This window comes from Coturnix japonica, chromosome 8 (genome assembly GCF_001577835.2).
Source record: "Coturnix japonica isolate 7356 chromosome 8, Coturnix japonica 2.1, whole genome shotgun sequence".
Classification (NCBI taxonomy): Eukaryota; Metazoa; Chordata; class Aves; order Galliformes; family Phasianidae; genus Coturnix; species Coturnix japonica.
The window spans coordinates 21,559,255-21,577,253 of NC_029523.1; the positions used below are offsets into that span (position 1 = coordinate 21,559,255).

Consider the following 17,999-nt stretch of genomic DNA (forward strand, 5'->3'; position numbering starts at 1 on the left):
GTCAAGGTGACTTCAGGACGGGACTAAGGAGCAGGGTGAGTCTCTATCAGCTCATGAAATCCCCCAGCATTTACTAGTGCAGAGCAAGTACTACAAAGTGTGCATCACAATTTTAGCTGAAAAGTTACTGGAGTATTTTTATATTTCCGAAGGAACCCTTTTTTAGGGTAAAATGCAGTGGATAGCCAGCTTTTCCTACAGATGGATGGATAACGATCTCTGACCATTGTGTGCAGATTTTTCCCATAAATTGTTTCTGACTATGTTAGCTAATCTCTTTTTTGAATGTTCCCATTGATTTTTTTTTTTCATCAGTGATCTTTTGGCAGCTGTTCAGTTCTAAATTGCTTTTACCATTAGGGAGCTTTTACTTGCACCTAATCTCACAGCAGCCATTTTGGTTAGATTTAATGTAGCTTCTCTTGCAGCCTGCTTTACTAAAATCTGTAACCTGCTGTTTCTCCATGATTTTTGTTTTTTTTTAAGAGTGTATAGAGGAGAGCTGGAAGGATCCCATAATGGTGAGAGATGGTCTGAAAGCCAGGTCCTGAGCAGAGAATGCTGACAAGGTTACAGCACTGTGTGTTTATGCACAGTAAGCTGTCTTCTTGTGGCGCTATTTTGGGTTTTTATGACAGAGACATTATCTTAGTAGCAAAGCTGATGGGATTTGTGCTTTTTACCTATAGATTGATCCAGCTGTGCTATAGCATTGTCCTTTCTTGTATATGAGAAAAATATATAGCTTTTTTTTTTCTTTCTTTTTTTTTTCTTTCTTTTTTGCTGAACTGTGGCAAAAATAGCTGTAAGATGGGCTATTCAAGGAATAGAACCTCCAAAAGTTCTGTTTGTTTGTGAGCATGGGAAAGAGCTCGGTTTTTGAGCCGGACTGAATAGTTGGTTTTTAGGTCCTCCCCATTGCTATAAGCCTTCTCTGTTCTGTACAGCACTCGATACACAAGGCTAAATGTGATAACCTTTATTAACGGGCCACTGTGTATTGAGATTAGTGTTTAACTAATACAGTGACCTCCTTTTGCTGGCAGTCTGGAAGGTCATAGGAAGTCTGCTGCAACACAAAGATTAATTCACTGGTCTGCAGTTTAATTGTTTCTTTTTCAGATAAAATAGTCTCAGGCAAAAAGGCTTTGAACACAGGGTTGTTGTATCAAATAATTTGTGAATTACGTAGCAGTCTGCTCCAATGACTTCTGCCACAGTTGTCTAATAAGGTGTTCTTTAGGACCAGGAGGCAGTTATGTAAAGAACACAAATAACAATGAAGAAAACAAGCCTAAGAATCCTTATATACTCTGAAATATGCCGCACAGAACACACATTTGATAAGCTGGCAAAAAGTAGGCAGAGGGGTCTGTTCTGGCTAAAGAGAGCCAAAGAAGCAAATAACAATTCCAGTTAACATTTGAGGAACATGTACCTGATCCTGAAATCAGTGCTGAAGTGCAAGGCATGCGAGGAAAAGAACAGGATGTTTGTGTGCATGCGTGCTTAGGTTAAAAGAAACCTGCAGCTACCCCCTGCCAAAGGCAGGAGATGATTCTTCTGTGGATTTCTGATATTCCTCCCCTCCCACTGGCCTGTGAAACATGCTTTAAAGGAATGGATTTGTGAGAAAGTAAGAAATAATTTTTTCAAGGGAATTTTTAGTTTAGATATTTGGAATACCTGTGGAGGTACTAAGTGTGGGTGGGTTTGGGCTGCAGGATTCTGAAGGATAAGAGCAATGGAAGCAGAAGGATGAGAATGAGGAGACTGAAAATAGCATTTTGAGGCTGGAGAGTATATTTCTATATATTAACTTAGGGATATTTTTGTAGCCTTCATAACAGTCAGATAGCAGTCATAAGTCAGATAGGAGTCTTAGTTCTCAGGTGTATAATAGGTGCCAGCTCACTTCAGCTTTCCTTGCTTGTAGCAGACTTCCTGTTTCTTGTAAGCACCTTCCACTTGAATGAGGAATGTGAAACAATTGTCAGTAACTATTCTAAGTCTGTATAGGGGCCAGTGTATCTCCTGTCTACATAAAGCCTTTGGGTTTTTCTTAATGCACCTCGTGTCTGCTTACTCTGCTCCTCAATTTTTAAGCACTCCTCCAGCACAGCAGGGAGCTCTTTGAGACCAGCAAAGTGAAGACACTGTATCTGGATTTATACATGTCTGTCTAGATACACTCCAGATTATTCTTTGTTCTTCAAGGCTCAAAGTTACTAAGTCCGTGCTGAAACAGAATTGAATGGGTAACTCAGTACAGGTTGCTTGTAACTAAGAAAACAGGATGATTTAATTAATTGAGGAAGTGTGTGTGCAGACTTTCTTCCTGGATATATCCCTAAAGATGGATAAGGGACAAATAATCCCTGAAACAGAAATAAAGCAGAATCACTCTTATGTAATATTATTATATTATTTTCTCTCACATTCTATCTATCTATCTATATATATATGTATCTGTTGAGCAGAAAAGCACGCACCTATTTAAAACAGGCTCAGTTTAAAATAGGTTTGTTTATATAACAAGTCATGCTTTCTCCATTGTAAGTAATGATGACACTGAAGCAATGCAGTCCTGGTGTCAGAGATACAGTACCACGGCTGTTTTGTCCCCTCTGCTCCCATAGCGTTAAGTCATTCCTTACAAGCTTATCGTTCTGATGGGTTTTGGTTTCCTTTTGATTCAGAAACCCAAACCAAATATTCATAAAGAGGACTGCAGCCCTGACAGGAGTGATGCTTAGAAGAGCCTCGTGCGTGCAAAGCCTCACCGAAGTGCACTGTGACGCTGTCAAACGTCTCCATACCTGAACGTTGTTGCATCTAAATCAGCCTTAATTTTTACTGCTATTAAAGGAATGTTAGAAAAAGTGGCACGAATTAAAATAATGGGTTGTAAACAAATTCATAAGTAAAGGAATAATAAATTCTTAGCTTGAGCAGGAGCTGAGAACACTAATGGTATGGGGAAGAAAATTTCTACAAAGCACAGATATCTTTTTGCCTGCGTGATTACTACAGACATCTCTCCAGTAACGCAGATGAGCACAGTAATGTTATGGAGCTGTAACCATGGAAAAATAAACAGGATATGAAGAAAACTGCGGAATTATGTCCTTGATAACTTAAGATAAATATTATAGTTTTGCTTCCATATTTAGTGAGGACGTCAGATCTGTTTGCTTATGGCTTTTAGCACATGAGACTCCATGTAACTTAACAATACCTTGTGACTGCTTTTTTCAGCTCGGGATGCCGATGAGAGAGAGAAGTGGATTCACGCTTTAGAGGACACCATTCTCCGCCATACCCTCCAGCTGCAGGCAAGTTTCACTTTCGCTCTTACTTCTCTTACTTCTCAGCACAACAAAGTGCAGTGGTGCGACTGCCAATATCAACCAAATCTTGCACATCTGTTTGCTCTATGGCCCGTGCAGTCAGACATAGTAAGATATCAGTACCAGAGATTAGGTTCTAATCTTCCTGTTACTATTTTCTTGCCTTACCATCATGGAAAATCAGCATGAAACTTCTCCTTGTTAGCTGGTGTTTTAATTGGTTCCAGACTCACACACTTAGTTCTTTTTTCTTTAATAAACTGAGAGTTGGTCCTTACTGAGTTGAGTGGAATGAGACGTCTGGGTTACTGGTGTAGGTATGTTTGTGTGCAGCCTCATTCTGAAATTGGAGCAGTAACATTGAACCTCTTTACAAATAACAAGAGCGGTACTGCTGTTTGAATGCACTGTGCAAGCTGGATGTTGGTAACGCTCTGGTCTGAGAATGGATGGTGGACCGAGGCTGGTTCTCAGCCTGTCTGTGAGACTCAGATTCCTCACAAACCCAGACTTCAGGAAGGGGTTTTCTCATACCTGGTTGGTCTGATGGCTGTAGAAATACAAAGGAGGAGTTTGCTATTTGTACTGAATAAAGGTTTAGAATGTTTGGAGTACAGCGAGGGAATTGTCTAAAGGCTCTCATTGAATAAACATAATGAAATCCTTAATATCACCAAAAGGGAAGGAGCTTATAAAGACTGATTTATGTGACATTTACTCAATTTGAAGAATTAGAACAAGCCTGAATTGATCCCACTTGTGTTTTCTCAGTCAGCTTAGTTTAATTTCCTACTAAAAAGTGTTTGGCAACGTTTTGGGTTTTTTTGTTGTTTTGCCTAAAGAACCTTTTCGTGTTCCTTAGAAGACCACAAGTAACTAAATTAGTACTTTATCTACTGATATTCCAGGGAGTAAATAACAATCTGTGACTAGTAAGAAACACCTTCAGCTCCTGAACTAAGCGCTGAGAGTACCACCTCAGTGCTCCCAGTACGGCGTTCACCGCTCGTTCTCAGGAGCCCTCTCCAACATGCCGGCTTTAGAAGCCGACTCAGGACGAGCCCCCTGCAGCCCCGCCCGCACTTGGCTTCGCAGCGGAGCCGCCATTCCCCGCGGGGCGGAGCGGCCCCGTGGTGCAGCCAACCCGCGGCCGCTGTTCCCGTCATGCGGACGGCGGGGCCTTGGCCGCGGGGTCGTTTCCCCGCCCCACCGGAGGCGGCGCTGTCGGTCCGGGCGCTCCGCCAGCCCCGCAGCTCCGCTTTGCTCGTGTCACCGCTGCGCGCCCAGGGATGGCCGGTGTGAGTACGGGCGGGGATGGGGCCGTGCGGACAGGATGCCGGGGGCCGCCGGGACCGGGTCCTAACTGACTGGGAGCCGACTCCGCCCCGAGGGCAGCGCCGCTGTTCTACGGCCGTGATCGCGTTCCCCACCCAAACGCGGGTGGGCTTCCACTATTCTTTCTCATTTGGACGATAAATTAATTGTTAAAGGTGGGGTTATTATCCACACTTATGAGGCTCAGAGTGCCGCTGTGTACAGCCTTTTCTGTAAAGCTATTTTCTTAGGTGGCTCAAGTTGAAATGTGGATCTCTCTCATATAAAACTGTGCAAATAGATTTAAAAATCCATCTATTTTTGCCCTCAGATATGTATCTCTCTTGATTCCTTCATCAAGTTTCCACGCAGCTTCCAGTATTTTGTGAAGAACAGTCTGCTTGGTCTGGTCGTGGAGTGTTCAGGTTCAGAAAATGAGTCTTTAACTCTAGTTAAGTTCATTTTTAGCATGAAGCAGATACCTGTTAGGCATGAGAAAGTTTGCTGAGAGGAGGCGGTCTGTGTGTGTGCGAAGCTGATCGACAAAGCACAGGGAGCTGGTGTGAGGTGGGGAGCTGCGGCAGTGCCTGGGTGCTCCCTGCTCTCATGTAAGCCTGCTATCTTTGTTTGGCCTCAGTGTCCTGTGTTGTTCTTCAGTCTTTAGAATGGTTTTGAAACACTTGAAAAAACTTGTGAGAATGAGCAATGGTCAAGGAACTGGGGGAAAACTGAGTCATAAGTACGTAGAAATGAGCACAGTGACGCTTGCTGTCCAGAGGGCTGACAGTAATGTACCAAATGAAACAAAAATAGGAAGGAAACATTTCATATGTGCTTGTAATCTATTTTTGCCTCAATTTTGAGGCTGAAGTCTGTTGTTTTCCTTGCTTTCTTTGTATGTTCTTATATTAAGTCACTCTTAGTTCTTAGAATACGACCTTTGTTTATTGAAAAGACCACAGCAGATGGTGTGATAGTGTTGGCATCCCCTTGTGCTTTTCCCATATGCCTGCACTGACCATTACCCCATCAGTGGCTGTGTATTGGCAGCACATTGGTTGCTTCTCACACACAAGAGATAAGGGGAAGAGAGTACCTGAAGTGAAGAGGCTGTAGATTGGTTTCCTTCCCTGTCTGGGCAGAGGTAGGGGGATGATTTGTTTCACATTTTCGTTTGTTCCTCACTGGAATTGATAACAACCACTGGTTCCATTCAAGAAGGAAGTGCTTCAGGTCTTGTTTGATACAGAGGTTCTGCTCTCCAGTCTCCCAAGCAGCACTGTCGTGCTGCACGTACTTCCTGGTTCTAGAGTTCTCCCATATTAAAACTACTTGAAGATAACTCACGTCTCTTGGTACCGTGATAACGTGGTTCATTCTTTTTTGTTTTGAAACATGCAGGGACACTTAAAATTTCTATCTACTAAGAAGAAACAACAGCAACAAAAAACCCACCAGGGGCCACCTGTTTAAAAGAGTCCAGGAAGTATTCTCAGACCTTAAGGGAATTTAGGAAAAAGACTGAATAAATTGAAGCATCGTAAAAGGCCGATCATGTCAGCTTTTATTCTGGTAGTGCTTTGGTAGCGTTAGGATCCTGTCCGTAATGCCCACCCTGAGCTGGAGGGATGAGCTTTTTTTATCTCTTCTTCCATTAGCTCAAACCTTCGTACTCACTCTTGCCTTAAAACCCCCATCTTTGCCATTCCAGTGCTGCTGGAGCATCTGGTAACTGTCTGACTGTTCGTGCAAAAGCTGCATAATGACAGAAATAATCCACATTAGAGAGTACTGAGATTCTTGCAAGCTACGAAGGCTTTCATACCCAAACAGGAAAATCCTTGAGGTGAAGCCCCAGCCTGTACTTGATGTGCCAATGAGCTCTGGAGTGACAGAGGAACTGCAGTGACTGAGGAAAGAGTTGCTACAGAGAATGGGATTCTAAAAGTTCTCTAGATTGCTTGATGTCTCCATAATTAGACCAAGATATTTATCTCTTACGTAGCAAATTGGGTAAGAAAAATATGTTCTGCAAAGTGGATCTGTAGTGGTTGATGAGAAAGGTGATAACAGTGGCTTAAATATGAGGAGTTATGCCATGGCTTCACCAGCACTTGCTGGTGCTGCAGCTGGGAAGAGACAGCACAGTGAGAAGAGCTGCAGCCAGAACTGACCGAAATTCAGAGTGCTTTCCTGCAACCCCCTGCTTCCTTGTTTAGTTTCAGCTCGGATCAGTTTGCACATTGTGTTGTCTATGTGGGAAGGCAAATGTTTGCTGACTCGAAAGAAAGAGCAGAGTAAGGGTGGAAATAAACAACAGGAGAACTGAGTTGTTTCTGGTTCAAGTGTGCTGGTAAAGTGTTTGGGACAATGTGTTGCTAGTAGCAGCTCCCTTAGCTTCCTGTTATCCAAGATGTTTACTGATGAAATTCTTAAGGCTGCACATGAGAATAGTAGATAGAAGTTTCTTATTGAGACAGGTATATTCTGAGCTTTTAGTAGAGCTTGAACATCTAGCAGAGGGGAAAAAAAAGTGGTGCCACAACTGCAAATAAAAGTCCAGCAGATACCATTGCTTAGTGGCTCACCACTTATTGTGTCCTTCTTTTGGTTTTCTATCAGTAGTTGCAGACAGTGTCCTTCACAAAGTCACACACTCTGTAGGCAGGGTGTATGTTTCTGATGAGGTTCTGAAGTGAACTCAGAACACTTAGTCCTCTAAACTGACTCACAAAATTGTTTGCTGGACTTGGAAGCCAGATGAAGGATACAGCAAAAATGTCTTTAAAAAGAAAAGCTGCCTCCTGCTCTGCGCAGCTTTCTCTTTTCCTCCCCCAGGAAAACAATTCTACAAAAACAACCCTCATTCACTGTTTCCTCTGTCTTTTCCCTTGCTTCTCTGCCTTCATTCAGCTCATTTTCCACAAGGGCTCCTATTTGAGAAATACATTAGAATTTTTCTGTTAGGCTTCTTCTGAGAGTGATGAGATTTTTTCACCCCATCCTATTTGAAAGAACTGGTGGAAATGAGGCTGGAATTACTTCTTGGCATGGACAGGTTTGAATAGAAATACATCAGTGGTGTACATGACTTCTGATCCCTTCTGAAGGATGGGAACAACATAGAAAATCCTTCAGTGCTAGCTGTGTTGTAAGGAAAATGAGCCTTATGCTATGTATATTTTAATTGTTTTATATTTTGCTCTTGCCCTTATTTACCCCCTCCAAAAAGGATGCGTATATATGAGAGGACTCAGCATGGGATTTCCTTACTCAGTCTCATATTGGTGTTCAGATTCGTTCCTAGCACAGCTATCTTGTCTGCTCACCCCCTTGCAGCTCACATGAGACCCCTCTTTGGGTAGGTCAGTGTTGCTGCGCTACCGCAGATGTGAGCAGTGGTACATGCCCTGCACAGCCTAGTCTTTAAAGTTCTGGTATGTCCAGAAGAGGAAATCTCAGCAAATGGAGAAGAGATGGGAAAATAAAGGGGAAGAATGCTATTTTTCTTTTTACTACAGCCTGTTTATCAAACATGGGATTTTCTGTGGGAGGAGTGAAATACCAAATGTATTGTTACAGGAGGTGGCAGGCACACTGTGAGTTTCATTAACTACTTGCTTCTGCAGCCATTTAGTCTGCTAACACGACTGTCAGTTCCTTAATGATGATGTTACCATAGAGTAGTCTTTATTTGAGGGAAGTGAAGTATACTTACAGCTGCGTACAGCTATTCATTGGAAACAAAAGCCCATATTGCTTTGGGTTGGTCCTGATATTAGGCTCTTCAAAACGATAGATTCCTGAGTTCCTGTTCTTCTCTGTGATTTGAAGATACTTGAACACAGCACAACTTCAGTTGGAAGTGGGTCCGAGCCCCTTCTCCTGCAGGACCAGCTCCTTGGTTTGATTAACTTGGCCAGGGCCAGACCCAGCAGAGTTCTGAACTCTGCCCTCGAGAGGGTGGGGGTTCTGTTATCTCTGCAGGCAGGTCTCTTGTCAGTTCATGAGTAGTTGAGCACTATATAATACAAGTTTCTCATTAAAAATAAAAAGTTGCTAGTTAAGATATTCAGTTTCTCAATTTAACAAGCTGTTAAATGCCATTCAGGTGAGTGTGCTCACCCATTTCTTTGAAGCCTCATTTCCTACTTGGCAGGGGAAGGAAGAGAAGGGAGGTGGGGTCCCGTTTTTTCCTCTCCTGAGTCTTTAGGTGACTAAGTAGCAAAGAAATAAGGGCGTCATTTATGTCTGCTCTTTGTTTGTATGCCTGCTGACTTAGAAGTACTGATTAATTTTTTCTTGCTGTTTATGCAGTGCATTTTTCCATGCTATTGTTAATCTTGATATTTTTTGTAACTTGTCTCCTGGCTTCTGATTTTAAACCACGTGAGGACTTAAAATGATGAATCTAATCTCCCATAACATAGACTAGTACATTTACTCAGGAAGATATAAAGTTTCATCTGAATTGCCTTTATACGGATCAAGAACAAGCTTGTAGTGAAATGCAACTTCATGTACCCGGTGGTTATTTTCAATTACTTTTACATTTCATTTCACTGCAGGGTCAGCTTGGCACTCACTACATTCGGCTTTTATGATTTTCTTTGACTGAAGTTTTAGCTTTCTAATAGACCTTTGAGGCTGCAGTTTGCACTCGATGTTTGGTGTCCATGTCAATTCAGCTGTAGCACTTCATGTTTTACTCAGGTTTTCCTTCAGTGTTAAGAGGGGGAAATTTAGGAATGGCATTTTACCTTGAAGCCATTGCTATAAATACTGGGTTGTTAATAATCTCAAACTGATAACTAAAATAAAAACCTTCATTTTAATGCAGCATACAGATAATCTGCACAGTAAAACATATTGCTGCATATCTTCAGTGCAGTAAAGTGTATTGCTGCATATCTTCAGCAGAAATTTTCTGTTCAGTTCATGCAGTTTTGGTGTATGAAACCTTGTCCCCATGATTTGTTAGCTGAGCGTGGTAGACTGCTGGAATAATGGTGCTGGCTGCTTCATCCCTTCTTCAGTAAGGGAATGGAATAGCAGTTTTATCTGGTTTTAGCCTTAGTTTCTGTATGTATTAACTTCTCTAGTTAGAGGGAGTGTCGAAGGTTCTTGTTGGAAGGACTTTCCCATTAGTGGGTTTTGTGATCTTGTTAGACTGGGCATTTTTGTACAGATTCATGCTTTGAATTTGACATTATGAAGGAAGATAAATTTGCAAGCAAGAAAATATGAAAGCAATCAGTTTCATTGCAGTATTTTGTCCGTGTTGATATTTATGCAATGAGATGTAATAAATATAGGAAAAGGGTGCAAATTACTGTAGCTGTAAAGAACTGGGGAGACAGGAGGAAGAACTGCAAGTGTTTGCAGTATGAAGGTGAGCCTGTGTATAAGAATTGGTTTAATGCTCTTTTGTTCAGTCCTTCACCAGGAAGCACTGAGTTCAGTGCATTGTAATGGGCAAAAGTGTTCTCAGATGCAAAAAATGCCGTCATGCACTTGAGTGTAGTTTTGTCCTCCTGAACAGAAATGTGAGAACATGGGACCAGTAGGCTTTATTCAGGGAAAAAAAATCCTTTAATTAGTGTTATTTAAGGATTTTTCTTTTCTTTTGCAATTAAAAGTAATGAAATGCTCTGCTGTGTTACAGTTATACCCACACTGAAAATGTGCAGCGATTTGCTGTTACTGATTTAGCTGCAAACAGAAGATGAATGCGTTCAGCTGTGTGCCTGTGTTTATACAGTGCATGCAAGGCAACATTTATCAGCCAGTTGGCAGTCAAAGCCATATTGCTGTTAATTTTTTTCCCCATAAAAGCCATCTAATTATAAGCTTGATTCTTATTTTATTTTTCTTCCTTCTCCTCTCCAGGGTGTGGATTCAGGGTTTGTTCCCAGCGTTCATGATTTTGATAAGAAACTCACTGAGGCTGATGCTTACTTACAGATCTTGATAGACCAACTGAAGGTAAGTTAAACTGGTGCACTTCTTGTTCTGTGGGGATTTCAAGGTCTGTCTGAAAGGAAGCTCTTGTCTTACTTGTGGCAATTGAGCATTTTATCAAGTAATACACAACTACAGTTGCAAATAAGTTTCAGACTTTCTTGCAGTAGTGATAATCTTTTTGTTTTGTTTTGTCCTTGAGTGAAAACATTCTGTCAAAAGTTGTGCACCAAAAGTTGTGTACCAACGCAGCTCTTTTCCACTTAGTTTGTACTTCAAGAGTTTGGGGGGATGGAAGGTGAGGAGTGATAAGGTCGTATCTCGCAGTACTCACCTTGTTGAGAAAAACAAAGGTTTTGCTGCTGGTCAGGAAGCTTTTTTCCTATGACTCAGCAGGTTAAAATTGCTTTTAAGATTGCTTCAGTTCTGCTGGTTTGGACTTTTTTTTTCCCCTGATATAATGGACAAGTACTGTACATGGAGTATTCAGCAAAAATTCAGTTGCAGAGCAGGGTGGACATGGGGGAGAGTGCAGTGACAGGAGTGGAAATGGGAGAAGAGATGCAAGCAAAATCTGAAGCTGATCTGCAGAGGTTTCCTTCAGTAGTTAGCTCTTGTGTTCAGAGGCCATCTAGGGAGGAGCATGCCTCACTGAAAGAAGGTATTTAAACCTGACTCCTTTTAATTGCTTTTTCACACCAGCAGAGAGGAGGAAGCGTAGGAATTAATTAGGAAATAAAAGCAAATTAGAGGATGTCCAGAGATTACAACTAAAGTCTGCTTTAGAAGCAGAAATGAGCCCTCAAGGGAAAGGGGATCGCGTAAGTAACTACTTCTGAGGCAACTGATAGAAGAGCTCTAGTTCATCTAGTCAAAAGTGCAGCCTTTTGTCTGAGCAAGGGTGGATATTAGGAACTTTTGAGCATTACCCTTAATGACTGTTTTTGTCCTTCAACAGCTTAGTGGTTATTTGTATGTATATATGTTATTTGTATGTTATATATGATATACCTGAATTAAGAAGGTACCTGGAAGCATTGATAAGAATTTAGGCTTTTTTACTAAGCACTCCTATACTGCAAAGATCTTTGCAGGAAGAGGAGAATGACAGTTTGAGGTATTAACTTTAGTTACCTTGAAACTGTGGTAGAACCATGACAGCTTGAGCTGTGGGACTGACCTCAGGAGCTGAGGCTTTGTCTCTTAGAGCATGCAGTAATGTAAGAAGTGAGTTACAAGTTTGTTACATCCTGCATTCTGTAAAGGAATATCAAGCAAAAACTGCTTTGGGTAATAATAGCAAGATCATATAATTCAGGTGCTTATTAAATGTGCTTAATTGAGAATTTTTGGTCAGTTTGGCTGTTACATTACAAAAAAAAAACGCCTATTAATATTTTTTTTGCTTTTAGCTCTTTGATGAAAAACTCCAGAACTGCAAAGATGATGAACAGAGAAAAGCAAGTACTTTTTGTCTTAAATATTGCTTATTTTGCTTGATCTGATTGTTTGGTGCAGCAATAGATGATAGATACTTAAATATTTTCCTATTCTTCAAGTTGTCTACATCTCTGAGAGCCATTGGAGTAACATAACATTATAACTTGTGTTGTGAGTAAATGGTAAATAGAATTTTTTTAGTAATACTGGGTGCCATAACATTGAAAAGATTTCAATCTGTAGGAAATGACTGTTGTTCCAATGATTACTATTACCAACATCACAGTATTATAACTTAAATTTGCAATTTAATTTTTTTAATCCTATAACTAAGATGAGCATCGAATGGATGTGTTTGTAGGAATAGCAAACTATTCTGAAGGGAAAAAATGAAGACCAAGAATTGCGTATTTCCCATATTCAGTCTTCATTTGTTTCTGAGACTGGTAATGCTATGGGTTGGAAGTCTGAGAATGTCAGACTTCATTTACCTGAGGTGATTGTATAAGTGTGCTTAATCTGTAGACAGCTGACCAAAGGAGCAGGATCTAAAGACACTCTGCTTTTCCTTTTGTATTTACTGCTGGGGAACAATTCTCCTTCAATGCTGACCTCTGTTCAGGTGCTGCCGTGCAGATCAGGCAGTACCTGCTGTGACAGTGCTTCTAATCCATAGAGACTTTCTGCATGTTGTGCTGATTTCTTCCTTCATCTCTGCAAGGTGTCCATGGAGCAGATTGACTTTGTAGAGAAAGGAAGAAGCTTATTTAGAAGAGGTCGGCTTCCTCAGATTTCAAGTCTTTAAGTGTTGCCATTACTATAGATTCCATTTAATCTCTATTAAAAATGAAAAAGATCTGACAAAATACTTTTTTTTTTACCACATCTCTTCCTGGACTGAAGCAGCTAAGAGGCTTTTTAATGCCGTATTTAGCACTTTTCCTGTTTATGTAAATACGGTTCAGCTTTCAAGCTGTGGACTGAGTCTGAACTGCAGGGTACTGCCAGCCAGCCCATAATCTTTTCATCTGGGGAAGTGAGATTTGGTGATAAGTTGCATGTAAAGTGTTTCCCAAATAGCTCAATGCTGCTTTCTGCAGCTGTTTGTGGCCAGGCGTTTAAAACTTGAGCTATGATTTTTTTCAAGAGCTTTGGACAAAAACACTGGACATAGTTTTCTGTTGAAGGTAATGCTGCAGGTTAAGGTGTGGGTGCTCTGAGGTGCTTCAAGGCCTCTTGGATATTTTCTTCTCAGACAGTAATTTGTAGAAACTGGAAGAAAATTCAGACTTGATATGAAGACTGAGAAATACTGTGGAGGAGGTGTAGCCTGATGGAGCTGTTTGGTGAAGTAAATCTAAGGCTGAACGTGAGGACTTAAATTGCACTTCACTGATTCCAGCCATGAGTTGGCTGCTTCTTTTTGCTGGACAAGCTGATCTGATTTGGCTTTCAGTGCTGTGTGGGGAAAAATGTTCCTTCAACTCACTTTGATTACTGAAGAATCATACGGAAGCTGATTCAAGTCACGTGTGATATTAATCAAAACAGAGAGGTCCTGTAATTAAATTCATAGAGGATCAGCGCTGAGTCCAATTGGATAATTTTGCCTTTAGCAGATCGACACAAGGACACCAACAGGATGCACGTGCTTCTTAGATGGGTCATGCTTATGTGTAGAAAGGCACGCAGATGCCTTTTGTGTGCCCGGTGTGCAGCTCCACACAGGAAATACTTGTGAACCAGCCCTTCCAGATAAGGGGGCAGATTTCCAGGTGCATGAACTGTTTAGAAGAAGCAAGAATAGGCACGCAGTTATTTTTCTGTGATTTTTCTTTTTAAAGTTGAGTTTACCTGCATTTGCTTGTTACACTTGAACAAAGATTAATTTGAAGTTGGAATGTACCGCTTTCAGTGCACTGCATTGGAGTGGTGCAGTTGGAGTGGGTCATCACACTGAAATTGTCTTTCTTGCTGTTAGTGGTAGGGAAAGGTGAATCGTTGACTTCAGTGGGTAAATATGTGTAATGTCACTGCTCAGAAATACCTAAGCTTGTCAGCTTCAGGTTTTAATGAGCAGCTTGAGCTCAGGCTTTTCAATAACAAAATGAAAGTTTTTGTCTTTTCATGTAGAAATAATCTTTGTGTTGATTGCTTTTTTTTCATGCCCTCCATGTGTTTAAGATTAGTTACAGTGTTTGTGCAGTATTCAGCTCAGACTGTGTGCTGGAAGTTCTTTCTTTAACCACATTGTTGGGATTTTTCTTTTACAGAAAATTGAAGGTCTGAAAGAAACCACCAGTGTAAGTTATTGTAATTTTTAACTACTCCGTAGATTCTGAATAGCAACCTTGTTTTCTTTTGAAACATTCCAAACTTCATGACTGAAAAATGGAAGGTTGTTTTTGTTTGTTTGCTTTTTCATTAAGGGTGATGGAAATTCAATCTTCATGTTCAGAAACAGAATAAAATAACCTTTTATTTCATGCATTCCAGGCAGAAAATGTTGACAACCTCTCTCTCTTTTGGTTGTTTTTCAACCTTACTAGAAGTTTTTGGGGCAGTAGAAAAAAGCCACCACCTCTTAGGAGGTTATCAGTGCCACTGGATGAATCCACGCTTTTTCCAGCAGAAACATCTGTTTAAAAAAAGAGAAAAGCTTCTTATCACAGATATGTGCTCTTCAGAATGACCCAATAAGGGTCTGCTTAACTCTTCTAACATGGATAACCTGCTTCTCCTGATCTGTTAAAACTTGGAATGAGATGTCATTGCCTACAGTGGGGCATGTGGTTTCAGTGCTCCAAGTATGTTCCTTTCTATCATTCTGCCTTGCTTGTTCCATCCGTTCGTCTCAGTTTTTCAGACATTTATACTTTGTAGTGAATGCTCAGATGTATGTCTCAATCTTGTATCTGTGTTTCTAGAATTGAGTCTGGTCCAGGCCTCTTCCAGTCCTTTATCAGTATTTCTTCATGTCTGGTAAACCATAGGGATGTTCCGTTTCTGTATTGATTTTATTACCACTTTGCTTTCTCTGGGTTCTGACAAATCGCTGCTTTCCTCTCCAGTTAATGCTGTCATATTTTTCTAGCTTTCTTCCTCACCTTGTCTTTTACGCTGAGTCTTCTATAGGATCTTCTCTGTTTCTTGAATACTTCTGCATTCTTTCAGAGCACTGATGTGCTCATTAATCTTCCACTGCTGTCCTCACCTTCCCTTTCTTCTCACCTGTCTATTGCTTGAAGTAGTGCTCAGTGGATTACCCTGGATAATGGAAAAATCTCACCGTGGTTTCAAGGAGCACAGTACAGGGTCAGCCTGAGGCTCGCTGTATTTCAGTCTTTGGTAGCAGCTCTCATCTCAGACCAAGGCTTACCCCTGCAGAGCTCTATCCCGATGTGTGCTCTGCTTTCTGGGAATCTGTATTAGATCCAGTCTTGTAATGTCAAAAGGGCAGCCTGGTTCTGGCGCTGCTTTCAGATTTATGTCTAGCATCCTAGAATCATAGAACAGCTGATGTTGGAAGGGGCTTCTGAAGGTCTGCAGTCCAGTTCTGTGCTGAGAGCAGGGTCAGCTAGAGCAGGTTCCCCAGGACTGTGTCCTGTTGGGTTTTCCTTTATTTTGATTTGAGTCTATTGCTTGTTCTGTCACTGGATACCAGTGCAAAAAAATCTGCTGTCTTCCTGCCTTCCCTCTCCTATCAGATGCTTAAACCCACTGAGAAGGTCTTCCTTGAACATCCTTCTCTTCCCTTTATACAAACCCAGCTTCACTTAATCATCTTTCCTGTCATTTCCATTTCCAGTCCTTTGCTGGAATTTGCCCCCAAATACCCAAGTTTGTCTCACACTGAAGTGCAATACAGGCTCAAACAGCGCTGCAGGAATCTGCTTATTAGTGCTAATTAAATATGAGCTAAGCCAGACCTTTTCTGCTTTCCCCAGGATGTTGTGGTGGATAATGGCTGTAACTCTGTCCTGTTAGTTATGCCCAGCATGGCCCAAGATAATTCCCCGCAGGGCACTTGGTTTGCAGGTGATGTGGCACAGAAGCACATTAGCCAACTCTGTTAAGAAGGCAAACTTTCTAGCTCTTTCCTTAATTTTCTCTTTTACATGTTTTGTCATCCTCAGTCTCTTAATATACCAGTGGTAATGTTTCCCACTGCTCCTTCCTCATATTTCATTACTGTTGCTTCTGCCTCACATGTCCGGCTTTTTCTTTGCTATTCTGCTACTCTTTTATTGTGCCTTGTGTTGTATAAAGTATCAGAACTTGCACTGTCTCATCTTTGGCAGAACATCCATTACCTTCACACTAATTACTTTCATTACTTTTTCTTATTTCCTTCCCCCTTATCTTCATCTTACAGAGAGAACTTGTCAAGTATGCAAATGCAGGATCCTTCTCATCAAAACTAAAGAAGTCGTACTGCTAAATGCATTAGATCCAACACTTGCTCAGAATTTGCCTGCTTGCATTTCTGAGAAAGTTAGAAGCTGACTTCCATTTCTCCTTGGAATGTCTCCTTGGAATGTTGTCCTTTATGTGGCTTTTGGAAACATCAGTTTCTTGCTGCTACACTTTGTCCTTGGCAAAAGGAGGACAGAATAAAGGGGTGGCTGAAGGGAGACAAAGCAGGGCTTCTACAGAATTGTCTATTTAGGTTTTGACAAGTATTTTTGTTAATATTTTGTGTTACTGTGGAAAATACATGTAAATACAGTTATTGTAAGATGCTGATAGAAGGTTTTTTGTTTTTCTTCTTTTCTTAGAGCATGGTAGAATCAATCAAACACTGCATCGTCTTGCTACAGATTGCTAAAGTAAGTACAGTAACTTGTTTTGACTTTATGACGTGGGATTCACCTGTGGGAACATTTCAGCTTCTGGGAATCTGGAAATGTGGATGTTCTCCACACATTCCAGAATGTAAATCCAAAAATGCTGTGAGTTGGTTTATGCTTCTGTTTTAATGGAGTTTCTGTCATACTGAGACCCACTGCAGACAGGTCTGTTCATATTAATGGTTGTGTTGATGGCAGAGCTTTTTTTTTTTATACATCTTTTGAGATGAACTTGCAGAGCTTTCAGAGTAAGTCAGAATTTCAGCTGGTATCAGAGCAGTAGAATCTAAGCTTAACAAAACTGTTCTTTCTTTTTCATTGAAGAGTGTGACCAGCAGGAAGAGGGAAAAGGAAAATGATGGCGTTAGTAATCTAAGCTGGTTTGACAAGTTTTTGACAGGTTTTTGTAGATCTGAAATTTATGACCATGTTGGAACATCTTGAAATAGGCTGTATTATGTGAGAATGCAATATGAGTAATGCACTTGCATTTTTCACTGCATTTTTGTTATGTATCTAGTGAGATTCAGGTTTTTTGGGTCAGGTCATGCTGTATTTATGATATGTTATTTAAGATGCAGAAGCAAAGTGAAGGTGGGCAGTGTTTTTCAAAGCACGAGCATTTGAGGCTAGTGAAAAGTATTTGGAACCTTCAGAATCAGGTTGCTTTGGAGGCAGAAGTCGTTACTTAAAAGATCGTTGCATATCTTGCAAAATATAGATTTCACATCAATAGCCAATAGAGATGGCAAAGCTCCGAAGGAAAGGAGTATTAGCTAATGAGTTCATTAAAAAAGTCTCCACAAAGAACAGGGTACATAGAAGCAGTTTTGTGCCACATTAACATAGAGTAAGAACAGTTTCATTTAATGTACAGTGATTCCATCTGAACCATTCATGGCAGTGACAGCAAAAAGAGCCTTGACAGAACCTCATGTTTTGCTGTTATTTAGTACTGAGTATATTTTAAAGTGGTTTAGCTTAATGAAACTGGTAGATAATGTGCCATTCTTCAGGGTTTTGGAGGAGTCAGTTATAGATGGACTGAATACGGTCGTTGTCTTACACAGATGTATCTGACTTG

The 17,999-nt window shown here is 40.9% G+C and overlaps 1 protein-coding gene across 7 annotated transcripts in view; it reads left to right on the top strand.

The window, feature by feature from the left end:
- OSBPL9 (oxysterol binding protein like 9) overlaps positions 1-17,999 on the top strand; it is a 48,606-nt gene that overhangs the window by 17,986 nt on the left and 12,621 nt on the right. For 5 of the 7 annotated variants that reach the window (XM_015870572.2, XM_015870573.1, XM_015870570.2 and 2 more), the window contains 5 exons: positions 3,259-3,335; positions 10,554-10,649; positions 12,038-12,085; positions 14,339-14,368; positions 16,844-16,894. In XM_015870572.2, coding sequence (XP_015726058.1) covers positions 3,259-3,335; positions 10,554-10,649; positions 12,038-12,085; positions 14,339-14,368; positions 16,844-16,894 — 302 coding nt within the window. Of the gene's footprint in view, positions 1-3,258; positions 3,336-4,530; positions 4,649-4,678; positions 4,791-10,553; positions 10,650-12,037; positions 12,086-14,338; positions 14,369-16,843; positions 16,895-17,999 lie in introns of those variants that run through there. The other 2 variants (XM_015870576.1, XM_015870575.2) reach the window with 2 other exon arrangements.